The following is a 16751-nucleotide window of genomic DNA, read 5'->3' on the forward strand; positions in this document are numbered from 1 at the left end:
ATTCCAGTTCTGCCAACTTAAGCATTTTCCATTTGTTCAAGCTGCTCGATAGATGATTAGGTAGAGAAGATGTGGTACATTTATACAGTGTAATATTAGTCGTAAGAAAATCCTTCCATTCGCAACAACCTAATTAGATCTTGAGATTATCATGCTAAGCAAAATATGTCAGAATAAGTTGAGGAGCATATATCACTCATACGTAGGATATAAAACTGAAAGCAACAAATGAACAAGACTGACAAACAAAAACTCATTGACATAGACAATAGTTTAGTGATGACCACACGGAAAGAGGGGAGGGGGTGATGCGGTTGAGGGTGAAGGATATTAAATAAATGGTGATGAAAGGTAATTTAATTTTGAATGGTGAACACGTAATGCAATTTGTGTATAAAGTATTATTGAATTGTATGCTTGAAACCTATGTAATTTTACTAATCAAGTTATGCCAATAATTTAATAAAATATATATATTTTAAAAACTGCTTTGTGGCTGAGCATCCATTCTGCCTTGAAACTGGATTTTCAGAATTACCCAGAGAAGTCCAGGGGGAAGGCATTGCAAACAGCCTGGGCTTCCAGGCTGGGGAAGGACTCTTTACTGAGTAGAGTATTTTCTCCAGCCAAAGAGTCTCCACAAAGCCCCCTTCATGTCCCTGTTCCTCAGACTGTAGATAAAGGGGTTCAGCATAGGCGTCACCATTGTATACATCACAGATACAACCATTCCAGTGTCTGCAGAGTAGGAAGATGAAGGCTGGAAATACACCAGAAAGAGTGTCCCATAGAAGAGAGTGACCACTGACAGGTGGGAGCCACAGGTCGAGAAGACTTTGTGCTTCCCCCCAGCAGAGGGGACCCTGAGGATGGTATGGATGATGTGGGCATATGACACTACCACACAGGTGAGAGGAATCATGCCAGAGATAACAGCTTCAGTTAACATCGTGACTTGAAAAATTTGGGTATCTGAGCAAGCAAGTTTGAGGAGTGGGGGTACATCACAGAAGAAGTGTGGGATGGAATAGGAGGCACAGAAAGAGAACTGAGACATCAGGAGAGTGAGTGAGAAGGCCAAGAGGTGGGAACAGAGCCAAGATACAGTGACCAGCAGGAGACAGCGTAGGGGACACATGATCATGGTGTAGTGTAGAGGAAGACAGATGGCCACGTAGCGGTCATATGCCATCACAGCCAGCAGGAAGTCATCCAGCAGAGTCAATGCCATGAAGAAATACATCTGCACGAGGCACCCAGTGTGGGAGATGGTGTGGTGCTGTGTATGGATGTTCACTAGCAGGTTGGGGACAATGGTGCAGGAGAAGCAGGTATCGATGAAGGACAGGTTGGCCAGGAAAAAGTACATGGGGGTGTGGAGGTGCTGGTCAGAACCTATGGCCAGGATGATGAGCAGGTTTCCCAACACGGTGACCAGGTACATGCCCAGGAAGAGCCCGAACAGGAGCAGCTGCTGCTCTGGGTGCTCAGAGAAGCCCAGGAGCATGAAGTCAGAGATGCTGGTGTGGTTTCTAATGTCCTTTGAAGGCAGAGAAATTAGAGAAGGATTTTTCTTAAATAAAGATAGGCTCTAAATATTCAGAGTCCAAAGACTTTGGTCTATTTTTCTCGATTCCTGGAAGAGGTCATTGAGGTTCTCTAGAAGCTCTAAGTCTGGTTTGAGAACATGTACACATATGACAGCTGTGGACAATGATAATGATGCTTCAGAGTGGAGATGCAGTTTGGGGTCTGGGTGGCTGGTGTTCCCCACAGATTGTCTCAATGAGACTGAAGTGGGATTCACCTGAAAGAACTTCTTCAAATATTATTCTTTTAAAAAAACTTTAGTGCTACTTTAGTCTTAATTTAGTTGTCTTCTTACGGAGCTCATTTTGGGGTCATGCATATACTAGAATTGGGGAAAACAAGATACTCTGCGTGCGCGCGCGCGCACGCGCGCGCGCATGTGTGTGTGTGTGTGTGTGTGTGTGTGAATGTGTGACTGTGTATTGAGGGAGATGGCAGCAGGAGTGGTTTCTTCAGAAAGTAGCCAGCTTGGCTTTAGGGGTATCTAAGTGTGCTGGGGCTGCTCTGGCTCCCTTTACCATTGAAGATAATTTCAACAAGTTAATACGGCTATGAGATTGTTGCAGTCTGAAAAGCACTGTATTGTAAAGGCACAATTATTTTATTGTAATCATCAGCCAGTCTCACCATCAATGTCTTCTAGTATCTGGGCATTGCCATTCTGGAGTTGGGGTGGAAATCCTTTCTTCGTTCCTCATTCTTAGTCCGACCTTGGTCAGTTCCTTAACTTTGAATCTGTGTTTTCTAGTTTGTAACCATGTGCGACTACTTCAGGGAGTTGTTGAAGTTATAATTAAGATAACACATCTGGGGGCACAGCACTGTTAGGGAGCGTGATATAACTGTCATTGTCAGGAGTAGCTGATAAAATGTGAACGTAGGGCACACGGTGTCATAGAAAAGCATCAGATAACCTGCTTGTAGCTCTGTTCCTCACATGTCTTTTAAATTTGAGAAAGGTTTACTCTCTCGGACCTACGCTTCTCTTATCTTTAAATTATAGATAATAACCCTACCTGATAGGCTTGTTGAAGAGACCAAATGCTGGAGTCAGTTGAAGGTTTTCCATGAATCGTGATGTGCAATTAAGACAGGAAATTCCAGTGTTCCTGTTTGGTGACGTGGAGGAATAAATGCAGGGAACTGTCAGTGGCAGCATGTGCTAATGTCACGTTTATTTAGTGTCATGATCAAAAATAATATACACGCTCTGGTGTCTGACAGAAGTTTTCCACGCTTTTAAAGAAAAATTTTTTTAATTCAACTTTTAATTAAAAAATATTAAACATGTTGGGGTGACATTAGTTAATAAAATTATTTGTTTCAAGTGTACAATTCAACGGAACAGAATTGAGAGCCCAGAAATAAACCCCCATATGTATAGACAAATAATTTTTGAGAAAAGAGCCAAAAACATGCAACAGAAAAGAGAGTCTCTTCAATAAGTGGTGCTCGGATAATTGGAAAGCCACATGCCACAGAATAAAATTAGACTGCCATCTGTGACCATACACCAAAATTAACTCAGAATGGACCAAAAGCCTTAATATACAACCTGAATCAATAAATTCATAGGAGAAAACATAGGTACTAAACTCATGGACCTTGGATTTAGAGATGATTATATGAATTTGACCTCAAAGGGAAGGAAAGTAAAAGCAAAAATAAGTGTATAGGGCTATATCAAACTATAAAGCTTCTGTATAGCAAAAGAAACCAACTCTTTACTCTTGGTATGACCTTGAGAAAGTCACTTAACCTTCTTCAGCTTTAAAGTCTACAACTGCTGAAATTAGATAATACTTGAGTTAACTGGATAAAAAGGTTATGAGGATTAGATTTAAAAATTATTATATGTAGACATAAGCTGGCATGTAGTAAGTGCTAATTATATGATCTGTTATTGTTATTGCTGTTTTTAATAAGAGTAGGTTGCTTTGTTATTGCCTCTTGGTCACTGCCTGTAGATTGGGCTTGTAAATTGTGAGACGTCAGTCTAAAAGTCATCATCATCTTCATTATCATCATCATCATCACCACCTTGAAGGATGATAACTCTAGTAAGAATTTTTGATTGCAAAGCATTTGTTTTGGCATCTAGAAATCAAGTGTAAATGTGGTCCAATAGTTTATTCCTCAGGGCGCCCAATTATTAATTGTGTAATGGGAATAAATAAGTCTATCTTAATAGTTACTTGCTGACTCAAATTTTAAGAAAAAAAAAAAAAAGACCATGACCAAGGTTAGTACTTTAAGTGGATGTAGAGGGGTTAATTACTGGTGGGTACCTGGTACGATGCTTGAGAGTGATTTCGGGAACTACGTCTGTCTAAGGGGACTGAGAATGACTTATGCTTTGTCAGTACACAAGTGCTGTGACCTGTTATTGATGAGCTTTGGGGAAGGTGGTCTGATTAACTCCTCTACGTGCAACGAAAATTTACTAAGCCCATTCTGCACAATGCCATTAGTCTGGATCATCAAGAATGTGATAAACACCAGCCTGTCATGGCAATCAGAAGCGCCAGGAATTGATTGGCAGATAGGGATGTAAAAAAGAAACAGAAAAGGAAAAAGAATCTCTATGGGCTGTGCATATGTGTATGTGTGTGAGTGTGTTTGTTCTATGATCAGTGTGTGTGTGTGCCCACATGTGTGCACAAATGAGCCTTAAGTAGACTCTGCTCTCTCTCCCCATCCCCATGCCTCAGTTCTTACCTGGAGATGCTGGCCAGCCTCCGTCTGTGACACCTCCAAGAGGGAGGCTGAGTTTGCTGTCACATTGTCTGCCCAAGAAGGCATGGCCGGAGTCGTAGAGCCCTTCCCCATCTGTAGGAACAGCAGAGACTGAAGACTCGGGTCTTTAGTGGTAGCTCAGGCACAGGAGCCAGGAGGAGCTGCTGACTTTTCACGGGCAGTGACTCCTGGGACCCATTCCCAGACCTCCTAGTTAAACACAAGGTGGGGCAATTGTACAAACTCTCAGCTGTCCCCTCTAGACTTGGCCGCCTGAGTTCCAGATTGTTTTATTCAAAATGACCAGAGCTGGCATCCATGGGAACAACCTGGGTATGCCCTTGGATGAAGTGTGGCTTGGATCCATCCTCCCAGCCTAACTCTGAATGGGGCCCATCTGTCTCATGGAGTCCATACTGTCTAATTAGAGCCCAGTCCTCAAGAATGAAATACAGTATGTCCCAGAAAATAAGTAAAAAATAAAGATAAAATAGATCAGAGATCATGATCATTGACTTCAAAAATCGTGTAGAAGAGGCAACATTCTTATTTCTATTACCCCCAGAGAACAGAGATATGAATAGTATGGAGACTCTACATAAGGCCCAGGGTGTGGTCTCTGGACTTGCCCAAACTCTCACCTCACAGCTTAGATAGTATATGGATCGATTGCTTAGAAGCCGTACATGCTACTGTTTTCAACATATTCCTTTCTCCTCCTTCAGAGGAAACACCATGGTGAATATTGTCCACCATTTTCTTCTTTTCCTTTGTAGTTTTGCCACATTGTTGTGGGAGGTCACCAGGAGGACATGAAGGCAGGTTGTCCTGAGAGCTTGATTCGGGTTATTGGTTTATCGGAGGCTCCCTTCCCTTCCCTCCCCTCCCCCTCCCCGGACTGGAAGTTCTCTCTGTTCCCACCATTTTCAAGAAGATGGCCTTAAGAGAGCCCTCTCTTGTCAAAAAGATCTGGTCCATATATGGCACTGAACCCCATTAAAGCCTCTGTGTTTACTTGAAGGTTCTGGTATGTGGGTGGGAAGAAACTATTGGTCTTTTGCTCCTGAGCAAGCATCTTAAGTAAGTTCCCTTGCTTGTTAAACCTGCCACCTACTCATCTGGAGAGGCCTGATGGTCTTCAGTTCCTCTTGGCTCTCTAAGACGGCTGATTTGCAAACTGACATGCATATATATTTAAACTGTATAGAACAGTCTGTGGATTTGCCTCTCTTTGTTTTTTTTTTTTTCTGTGAATAGAATTATACTTTTTTTATAGTCTGTAAATGGATTTTATTGCTCAACTTTGTGTTTTTTTAGATTTATTCATGTGAATGCATGTACCTGAAGGACATTTATGCTGTCTTGTGCAAGTCACAGCCCTCACGAGTTCTTACTGCCCGCTGAATTTCAGATTTCAGAACTGTTGGTTTTTGGGATTATATGTATGTTGTATATGGTTCCTCCACTATTTCTGGGGGAGCATTTCCATATCACACACATAATATTTTCATAATAGAATGAGTGAGTATTCACAGTGTTTCTCTAATATTGACTGTTAATAGCGTTAGGTAAATTCAGATCCTGTTTTCCAGCGCTGGTGTTATTTAGTAGTATTAGTTGTGTGTATTTAAAAAATAAAATGAAGATATGGTTCATAGATACAATGGAATATTACTTAGCCATAAAAATGATAAAATACTGCTATTTGTGATAACATGGGATCTGGTGATAATCATGCCAAACAAAATAAGTTAGGCAGAATAAGTAGGGAACCACATGATTTCACTAATTGTGGGATATTAAACTGAAATCAACAAATGAACAAGACAAACAAAAGTTCAGACAACAGTTTGGTGCTTACCAAAGGAAAAGTGGGGAAGGTGTGGGGTAGATAAGGGTAATGGATATTTAACATATGATGATGAAAGGAGATTTGACTCTGGCTGGTGAACACACAGTGCCATTCAGATCATGTATTATTGAATTGTGTATGTGAAACATATATAATTATATTAAGCAATGTCACCCAATAGATTCAGTAAAAATAATAAAAAAAATGAAATAGTGAGACATAACACATACAGAAAACTGCACAAAACACAAACATACATCCAAGAAATTATTGGGAACCAATCACCTATGTATCACTACTTATGTTTAGAAAAACGTTTCCACCTGGTCTGAAACTCTGTTTTGTATCCAGCTAATCATCACTTTAATCTTCTTCTCCAGGTAGAACAATCCCTATCTTCTTTGTAATCTTAATTTTAATTTTACCTGTTCTTGAACTTCATGTAAATGCACTCATACATTGTGTAGTTTTTGGCTTCTTTTGTTCAACATTCTACTTTCTGAAATGTATCTAGATAGCTGTTATGTAGTTTTATTTCTGTAATATCTATTAGCATCGTTTTATTTTTTTTATCTTTAATAATTTTATTGGGGTGACATTGGTCATTGGTTATTAACATTATGTAAGTTTTGAATGTACACTTCCACATATTGCATCGTGTGCTCTCCGCCCAAAGTCTAGCCTCCCTCCGTCACCACGTATTTGACCCATTTGCCCTTTCATTTAGTTGATTTTTTTTTTTTTGCTATGCAGAAGCTTTCAGTTTCATGGAGTCTCACTTGTTCATTTTTGCTTTTGTTGCCTTTGCTTTTAGTGTCAGATTTAAAAAATCATCGTGAAGACCGATGTCAAGGGGTTTACCCCCTATATTTTCTTCTAGGACTTTTATGGTTTCCGGTCTTAAATTCATGTCTTTAGTTCATTTTGAGTTCATTTTTGTATATAGTGTGAGATAGTGGTCCAGTTTCATTTTTTTGCATGTGGCTGTCCAGTTTTCTTAATGTCATTTATTGAAAAATTGCTTTTTCTTCACTGTATATTCTTGGCTTTTTCTGTCATAAATGAATTGACCATACATGAATGGGATTATTTCTGTAATCTGTATTCTGTTTTATTGATGTGCTTTTTTTTTTATCCCAATACCATACTATTTTGATTACTATAGTAATAGTAATATTGTGCAATCAGCGAGCTCAATGAATACCTCAGCTTTATTCTTTCTCAAAGTTTCTTTGGCTAATTGGAGTCTTTTGTTGTTTCATACAGATTTTAGAATTTTTTTTTTATATTTTATTAATTAATTTATTTTTAACAATTGGTCTAATGTGTCATTTAAGGATGGTATTTCCTTTTAAATTTTCTGTTTGGATGGTCTGTCCATATCAGACAGTGGGGTATTTAGGTCCCCTACTATGATAGCGTTCTGGTCTTTTTCTCTCTTTAGATCCGTTAGTGATTGCTTTATATATTTTGGGGCTCTCCGATTGGGAGCATAGATATTAATAAGTGTTAGGTCTTCTTGGTGCATGATTCCTTTTATCATTATGAAGTACTCTTCAGTATCTTTCTTTACCTTTTTTATTTTGAAATCTATTTTGTCCGATATTAGTACCGCAACTTCCGCTTTTCTCTGAATGCCATTTGCTTGAAATATCATTTTTCACCCTTTTACTTTGAGTTTATATTTGTCTTTGGAACTGAGATGTGTCTCCTGGAGACAGCATATGGTTTGTTTAGTTTTTTGATCCAATCTACAACTCTGTGCCTTTATATTGGTGAGTTCAGTCCATTTACATTTAGGGTGATTATTGAAATATGAGGTCTTCTTATAGCCATTTTCTCTTTTGCTTTCTGGTAGTTTGGTGTTTCCATTGCTTTCTTATCCTTGCGTTTCTGTTTTCTTTTTTTTTGTTGTTGGCTTCGATGAGTTTTCCTTCTGTTCCTTTTTGTTTTATGTTATATACTTCAGTTTTGAATCTTTGGTATGTGGTTACCATTGTGAATATGTAAAGGATAGTTTTATATATATACAATTATCCATTTTCTTCTGTGCGTGCTTGTCAACATTCTCCTTTGTGAATTTGGATCTTCAAATCCTCCCCTTTTTAGTCATTGTTTTAATTTGTCCCTATCTATGCTGAACATTCATTACTATCTTGGTATAGCAAATCTCTTCTTATTTTAAGCTTATAATGCCCTGTTCCTAGTAAGTGTTGCACTCTTCTGGTTTTATCAGCCTGCTAGTCACTTTACTCCTAATTATTATTATTTTTGTCATTTTGTTTTAGGTGAGCTGACCACTTTCGGTATTTCCTGTAGTGCAGGGCTCATAGTGGAGAATTCTCTCAATTTTTGTATGTCTAGAAGGTCTTAATTTCTCCTTCATCTCTGAAGGAGAGCTTAGTTGGATACATTATTCTAGGCTGGTAGTTCCTTTCATTTAATAGTTTGAATATTTGATTTCACTTCTTTCTTGCTCATAAGGTTTATGCTGAGAAGTTCGATGATAATCTAATGGGTTTTCCTTTATAGGTTACCATCTTCTTTTCTCCGGCCGCCCCGACAATTCTGTCTTTGTCATTGATTTTTTACTAATTTTAATAAAATATGTCTTGGTTAAGGCCTTTTTAGGTTGAGATAATTGGGTGTTCTATTGACTTCTTGAATTTCAAGCACCAGCTCATTCCTTAGATTTGGGACATTCTCATCAATTATTTGTCTGAAAATGCTTTCTAATCTCTGCTTCATTTCCTCGCCTTTGATAATGCCCATTATTCTTATGTTTCCTCTCCTGATGGTATCAGCTAGTTCTTGAATTTCTCTTTCATTGTATTTCATTCTTCGGTTTCTCTCTTCTACCTTTTGTTTTATTTCTAGATTTCTGTCTTTGATATCACTGATCCTTTCCTCCATTTGGTCGACTCTATTTCCCAAGCTTGTTATTTCTTTTTTCAACTCTTGCAGTGTGTTCTTTATCTCCAGAAGGTCTATTTGGTTCTTTTTGAGGGTTTCAGTCTCCTTGCTAAATAACTTATTCTGCTCGAATAGTTGTTTTTTCAATTCTTGATGTTGTTGATATGATTCATTTTGGATCTCGCTGAGTTTTTTCAGAAGTACTATTCTGAAATCTGTCATTTGAGTAGCATATTTCTATGTCTATAAGCTTATTTTCTAGAGATTTTTTTTCTTTCTTTCTGAGATGCCTTGTCACCGTGGTTGTTCATGTTGTTTAATGGACTATTTCTCCACCTTGGCATTAATTGAAGTGTGTTCTGCTTTTTCTTTTTCCAGAAAGAAGATTTATTATGTAATGGTCCCTAGCTTGTTGCAAAGAAATTGTTTTTCTTTTGATTTCCAGTAGGTGGCATCTAAGCCTCTTGAATCTCTGCTTTATATAAAGTCTTAATAATGTCTCTTTTTTTCCTTATAGATGTTTAATCACTCTTGCTACCTTCAGTCTCAGTTCCTGTCAGTACTGGCGACAGTTTCAGTGACGTTTGCTCATATTTTCCTGGGGCTCCACAGATGTGGGGTCTCAGAGGGTGTGGGGAGACGGGCCCTATGGATTGGAAGCTGAGGGCTGCAGCTCAGCATTGGTTTTGCAACTGTGGCTGGTAAATTTCAACTATTGTTTCTCTGCCATCCTTGTTTCTCTGCCTTCTGTCCTGATGACTGGGCACTGTTGCCAGCTGGCCACAAGGAGCTCACAGCACTCCCAGGCAGGACTGTTCAGGAAAGTCATCATAACCTCTCCCCTCCCCTTCTTCCTACAGGGAGCTCAGACAACTGTGAAGGCAGATTCTTTGTTTGTCCCAGTCCACTGCCTGACACCTGGGGTTCTGACCTGTGGAGCTCTTAGACTCAGATCCTGTGCTCAGACATGCTGGTGTGCAGTTTGGGCGTTTTTTGTTGAGTTTTAGATGTTTAGCTTATTGCTATTTCAAGGGGAAAGATCTGGGGATGGCTCTCACTCTACCATGTTTAATCCAATCTCGCTTAGGATTTTTTGTTCTATTTCTTTGAAAAAATGCCATTGGAATTTTGATAGGGATTGTATCGAATCTGCAGATTGCATTGGGTGCTATGAAGATTTTAACAATATTAATTCTAATCCAGGAGCACAGGATAGCTTTCCATTTATTTGTGTCTTCTTCAGTTTGTTTTATTAATGTCTTATAGATTTTAATGTACAAATCTATCACCTTCTTGTTCAAAATTATTCTTAAGTCTTTTATTTTTGATGTAGTTGCAAGAGGTATTGTTTTCTTAATTTCCCTTTCTGGTAGTTTGTTATTAGTTTATAAAAATGCTATAGACTTTTGTATATAAATTTTGTATACTGTTGCATTATTGAATTCATTTATTCTAGCAGGGGTTTTTTTTGGTAATATATAAAGGTTTTGTGTATATAATCACAAATTTTCTTTTCCATAATAATTTTAGCTTTTTTTAATATATAATAGTCAATCATCTTTTCAAAATTTATCTTTTTGCTTAACCATATGTTTTATTCTATTTTGTAACGATTCACTTTCATCTGTTTTATTTTATTTTCTCCTCCTTGTATTGATTTTGCTGTTGTTTTTATACTTTTTTTTCACATTAAAAAAATTTTAGTTTCAAGTGCACAGTACATTGGTTAGACATTTATACAGTTTATAAAAGGATCCCCCTAATTACTCATTCTCTCTGCTGGTTTTCCACCTTGCCAATATATTAATGCAAACTACATTCCCTATGCCATGCTCTCCTTCCCCATGACTATCTATCAGCTACATATTTGCATTTCTTTTTTTAGCTTTTCAAGATAGATTCTTCCTTAATTTTGTGCAGCCTTTTTCTTTTCGTTCCCATCATTTTTATTTAGAATTATAAATCCTATATATTATTTCCTATAAGCACTGTTTTATATTGGTTCTAAACATGTTCTAATAACCATTTTTTCTTCTGTTTTTCCTGAATTATTCTTAGCTGAGTTTCCCGATTCCAAATTGTAGGGATTCTAGTTATAAATCTGTTATGATTTTTAGTGTAATTGTATGCGGCTTGTACAAATTCAGCTCTTTGACATTTGTTGAGATTTGCTTTATGGCTTAGTAGATGAGTAGATTTCAAGATATTTTCCTTGAAATATTGCAAAGGCTGTGTTCTATGTAAGTATTGAATGTAATGTTTCATGTATGTCTGTTAAGTTATTAATGTTAATTGTGCCTTTCAAATGTTCTATATCTTTACTGAATTTTCAAAGCCTATTTATGTTATCCATTACTATGAGAAGTGTGTTCACATCTCCTACCAGAAGTTAATTTTTCCAGTACTTCTTGTTTAATTAATTTTTTTCGTGTGTGTGTGTGTGTGTGTGTGTGTACATCAAATAGGAAGAGGGAAAAAGGGCACTCTCATTTGGGCATTTTGGCAACATGGATAAAGAGCCCTAAAGATGTTCTATTTAGACATCTACTTTGTAGATATTAAAGTAACAGACTATGAATATAAACGTTATTATTATTTTTTTTTGGAGATTTTCTGTGCATCGTTATTTGTATTGGTGAAAGCAGAGAAATCCCCTAATCCTTCAACAATGGTGAAATGGTCTATAAATCATGGACCTTTCTTCTGATGTAATCTCAGAGAGCCAAATGTTTAGCAAAATAACTCATGTTATAAGATTAAGCAAAAAAGTGTATATATGGGCCTCCAGTATTTTCTAAATGAAGTAAGAAACATGAACTCCTTAGAAAATGATACACCTGACTTTGGGTGGTGAACACACAATGCAATATAGAGGTGATGTATTATAAAATTGGACACTTTATAAATCTATATAAATTTAATAAAATTAAAAAAAGAAAATGGCCATCTTGATATAAATGATATAAAATATTGTCGGTGATATTCCTTAATTGTAGGGATAATAAGTGGTTTTTCCTATTTGTTTATGTTTTACAGATTTACTGTACTGAGCATATTATGTTCTGTAGAAAGGAGAAATGAAAACAACCAGAGTTTGGGAACCAAAGAATAAAGGACTTGTCCCAATAACCCATAATCATGTAATGTCAGTTTTAGATTGAATCCCAATTGTAAGATTTGGGGCTAGCCCCCTGATCTATCTGTATCTTGTTTTTCTCTCTAGTCACTGGAACTATTCTTACTCCCTTTATTCCAGCCAATAAGGTGTCTTTCTGGTTCAGCTTTTTTTTATGTGAGTGTTAATCACTATGAGTGAGTTGCTTCCAAAGCAGGCCTTGGATATGGTCCTTGGGACTCAGACACCATGACTCTCGTAGTCTTGTCATCACGTCTTCTAATTGGGAAGGACCTGTGGATTACAGACTGAGCTGCTAACTGGGCTCCCTTTTAGAACCTGAGTTCTATTGCATGTCATTTTTTTTTTTTTTTGGTAGCCCCGACTCTCTGGTCTGAATCTGTTTGGACACCTATATGCCCTAATCAAGTCACCCTGTAGGGGATTACTGGCTATGCCCCCTTCTGGGCTGCAGCTCTGTCCTGGGCCAGTCGATTCTATTCCAATTCTGTGAACTCGGGCAATATTTTCATTTGTTAAACTTGCTTGTGCTGCTGAGCTCCATCCAGACTTGGATTTGGATTTCAGAAATACAACAGAAAAAGTCCGAGGGAAGGCATTTCAAAGAGCCTGAGCATCCAGGCTGAGGAATAACTCTTTACTGAGTAGAGTATTTTCCCCAGCCAAAGAGTCTCCACAGAGCCCCCTTCATGTCCCTGTTTCTCAGGCTGTAGATAAAGGGGTTCAGCATGGGGGTCACCATTGTATACATCACAGATGCCACCATTCCAGTATCTGCTGAGTAGGAGGATGTGGGCTGGTAATACACCAACGAGAGTGTCCCATAGAAGAGAGTGACCACTGACAGGTGAGAGCCACAGGTAGAGAAGACTTTGTGCTTCCCCCCAGCAGAGGGGACCCTGAGGATGGTGTGGATGATGTGGGCATAAGAGACCAGAATACAGGTGAGAGGGACCACTCCTGAGAGCGCTGCCTCAGCAAACATCGTGATCTGAAAAGCATGAGTGTCTGAGCAGGCAAGTCTGAGGAGTGGGGGTACATCACAGAAGAAGTGTGGGATGGAATGGGAGGCACAGAAAGAGAATCGAGACATCAGGAGAGTGAGTGAGAAGGCCAGGAAGTGGGAACAGAGCCAGGACGCGCTAACCAGCAATACACAGCGTTGGGGACACACGATCGTGGTGTAGTGTAGAGGAAGACAGATGGCCACGTAGCGGTCATATGCCATCACGGCCAGCAGGAAGTCATCTATCAAGGCCAGTGCTATGAAGAAATACATCTGCGTGAGGCACCCAGTGTGGGAGATGGTGTGGTGCTGTGTCTGGATGTTCACCAGCAGCTTGGGGACAATGGTGCAGGAGAAGCAGGTATCGATGAAGGACAAGTTGGCCAGGAAAAAGTACATGGGAGTGTGGAGATGGTGGTCAGTACCTATGGCCAGAATGATGAGCAGGTTTCCCCATACTGTCACCAGGTACATGGCCAGGAAGAGCCCAAACAGGAGCGGCTGCTGCTCTGGGTGTTCCGAGAAGCCCAGGAGCAGGAAGTCAGAGACGCTGGTGTGGTTTCTAATGTCCTTTGAAGGCAGAGAAGTTAGAGAAGGATCTTATTTGAATAAAGACTGGCTCTAAATATTACAGAGTTCAAGAATTTTGGTCTATTTTTCTCGATTCCTGGAAGAGGTCACTGAGCTTCTCTAGTAGCTGTAAGTGCTGGTTTGCACACGTGCACACATTTGAGGGCTGCGGACTATGAATATAAAGCATCAGAATGGATATGCAGTTTGTGTTCTAGATTACTGAAATGTGACAAGTTTCCCACATGATTGATTAAGTGAGACTGAAGTGGCATTCATGTAAAGAACCTCTTTAAATATAATTCCCTTTTTAAAGAAACTTTAGAACAACGTTAGTGTTAATTTCATTATATTATTGTCATGCTCATTTTGGGGTCTTGCTCTTTGTGTATGTGTGTGAGTGTGTATTGAGGGAGATGACAGCAGAATTGGTTTCTTCAGAGAGGAGCCAGCTTGGGTTTAGGGGTCTCTAAGTGGGCTGGGGGTGCTCTGGCTCCTTTTGTCATTGAAGATCCCTCCAGAGCATTAGTGTGTTTGTGGGAACATTACAAAGTGAAAGGACCTTTATCATAGGGCACATAATTTTGAATTTAACATCAGTCAGTCTCACCATCAACATCTTCTGTTTTAATGTCTGGGTTTTGAAAATATGGAGTATAGATGAGAATCCTTTCTCACTGTTTCTTATTCTCGGTCTGACCTTGATCCGTTACTTGACTTTGAATCCACATTTGCTAGTTTGTAAACATGTGTGACTCCTTCATAGAGTCATTGAAGTGATGATAAAAAAAATATGGGTGCCCAGTGCTATCAGAAGGAGTGCTGTAATTATCATGGTCAGCAGTAGTTGATGAAATGTGACCCAGGGACACAGTGTTGTGGAAAAGTATCAGACGACCTGCTTACAGCTCTGTTCCTTACATGTCTTTTAATCTTGGAAACAGTTTACTCCCTCCGACTCTTCCTTTATTATCTATCACATATCGATAACAACCCTACCTGATGGGCTTGTTGAAGAGACCAAATGCTGGAGTCAGTTGAAGGTGTTCATGAACCATGATGTGCAATCTAGATGAGAAATCTCAGTGTTCCTGTTTGATGGTGTGGAGGAATAAATGCAGGGAACTGTCACTGGCAGCATGTGCTAATGTCACCTTTATTTAGTGTCATGATTAAAAAGATAATACACTCTCTGGAGTCTGACAGAATTCTCCCACTCTTACTCTTGACCTTGAGAATGTCACTCAACTTTTTTTGCCTTTTGTTTCTATACCTGCTTAAATGGAATAAAATGGATAGGTAGGTTTAAATTAGATTAGAAGATGATTGTATAATATATAGACTCAGCTGGCACGTGCTAAGTGTCAATAATATGATCTGTTATTATTTTGGCTGTTTTTAGAAAGCGATTGTGCATTGTTGTTGTGTCCTAGTCCCTGCTTGTAGGTTGGGCTTGTTAATTGTGAGATGTCAGTATAGAAGTTGTCGTCGTCATCATCATCATCAGCAGCAGCACCACCTTTGAAGGATTATAACTCTACTAAGAACTGTCAATGGCAAAGCATTTGTTTTGGCATCTGGAAACCAAGGGTTAACATGGTCCAATAGCTTAATTCCTCAGAGCCCCCAATTATTAATTGTATAATGGGAATAAATAAGTCTGTCTTAGAAGTTATTCGATGGCTCGAGTTCTGAGAAAAGAAAGGATGTGACCGAGGTTAGTAAAGTTTAAGTGGATGTAGAGGGGTTAATTACTGGTGAGTACCTGGTTTGACGCTTGAGAGTGAATTGAGAACCACGCCTGCCTGCGGGGACTGAGAGATTTATGCTTTGTTAGCACACGGGTGCTCTGCCCTGTTACTGATGGACTTTGGGGAAGGTTGTTTGAAACCCATTCTCCAGTATACCGTAAGTCTCACCATTATGGGTGTGATAAACCCCAGAATTAGATGCCCCTTATGGTGAACAGAAGAGCCAGAAAATGATGGGCAGATAGAGATGTAGGAATGAAAAGGGAAAAGGAAAAAGGGAGAAGAAACTCAATGGGTTGCGTGTGTGTTTTCCATAGGCAGTGTGTGTGTGCCCATGTGTGTGCACAGGTGAGCCTTTGGTAAATTCTGCTCTCTCCCCATCCCCATGCCTCAGTTTTTACCTGGAGATACTGGCCAGTTTCCATCTGTGACACCTCCAAGAGAGAGATTGGATTTGCTGTCACATTGTCTGCCCAAGAAGTCATGGCCGGAGTCTTAGAGCCCTTCCTCGTCTGTGGGAAGAGCAGAGACTGAGGACTTGGGTCTTTAGTGGTAGCTTAGGAACAGGAGCCAGGAGGAGCTCTGACTTTTTACTGGGAGTGTCTCCTGGGAGCCATTCCCAGACCTCCTAGTTAGAGATAAGATGGGGCAATTTTCCAAACTTACAGCTGTCCCCTCTAGGCTTGGCCCCCTGAGTTCCAGAATAGTCAGGGCCAGGAGCCAGAGAAAACTAGTTTTTCCCTTGTGTGAGTGCAGCTTGGATCCACCCTCCCAACCTAACCCTGAATAAGGCCCATCTATCTCATGGAATCCACACTTTCTAATTAGAACTCAGTCTTTTAGAATGAAACACAGTATGTTCCAGAAAATAATAAGTAGAAGATAAAGGTAAAATAGATCAGCAGCATAATCATTGCCTTTAATGTCACGTAGAAGAGGCAACATTCTTATATTCTGTGAAACAGAGAACAGAGATACGATTAGTATGTAGATTCTACATAGGGCCCAGGGTGGATCTCTGAATTTAGTTTTCTTTATTGTAAATGAATCTTACGTACAAAAGATGTATAAAACATATATGTACTGTTTAATAAATAATAATAAAATTAATGCCCGTGGTGTTGAGACCATCTGGACCCTATATGTGACTGAACCCAGTTAAAGCCTCTATGTAAACTTGAAGATTCTGGTGGGCAG

At 39.2% G+C, this 16751-nt stretch overlaps 2 protein-coding genes across 2 annotated transcripts; both read right to left on the reverse strand.

Annotated features, from left to right (window-relative positions):
* Positions 1–601: 601 nt before the first annotated feature.
* Positions 602–1534, reverse strand: LOC107506619 (olfactory receptor 1G1-like). The gene has a single exon (XM_016137347.2). It carries the CDS (start codon positions 1505–1507, stop codon positions 602–604), a length of 906 nt encoding a protein of 301 aa, XP_015992833.2. The 5' UTR covers positions 1508–1534.
* Positions 1535–12864: 11330 nt separating this feature from the next.
* On the reverse strand, positions 12865–13797 carry LOC107506620 (olfactory receptor 1G1-like). The gene has a single exon (XM_016137348.2). The coding sequence runs from the start codon at positions 13705–13707 to the stop codon at positions 12865–12867; it is 843 nt and encodes a 280-aa protein (XP_015992834.2). The 5' UTR covers positions 13708–13797.
* Between the last annotated feature and the right edge of the window lie 2954 nt (positions 13798–16751).

Source organism: Rousettus aegyptiacus, unplaced genomic scaffold, assembly GCF_014176215.1.
Source record: "Rousettus aegyptiacus isolate mRouAeg1 unplaced genomic scaffold, mRouAeg1.p scaffold_m13_p_3, whole genome shotgun sequence".
NCBI classification, from domain to species: Eukaryota; Metazoa; Chordata; class Mammalia; order Chiroptera; family Pteropodidae; genus Rousettus; species Rousettus aegyptiacus.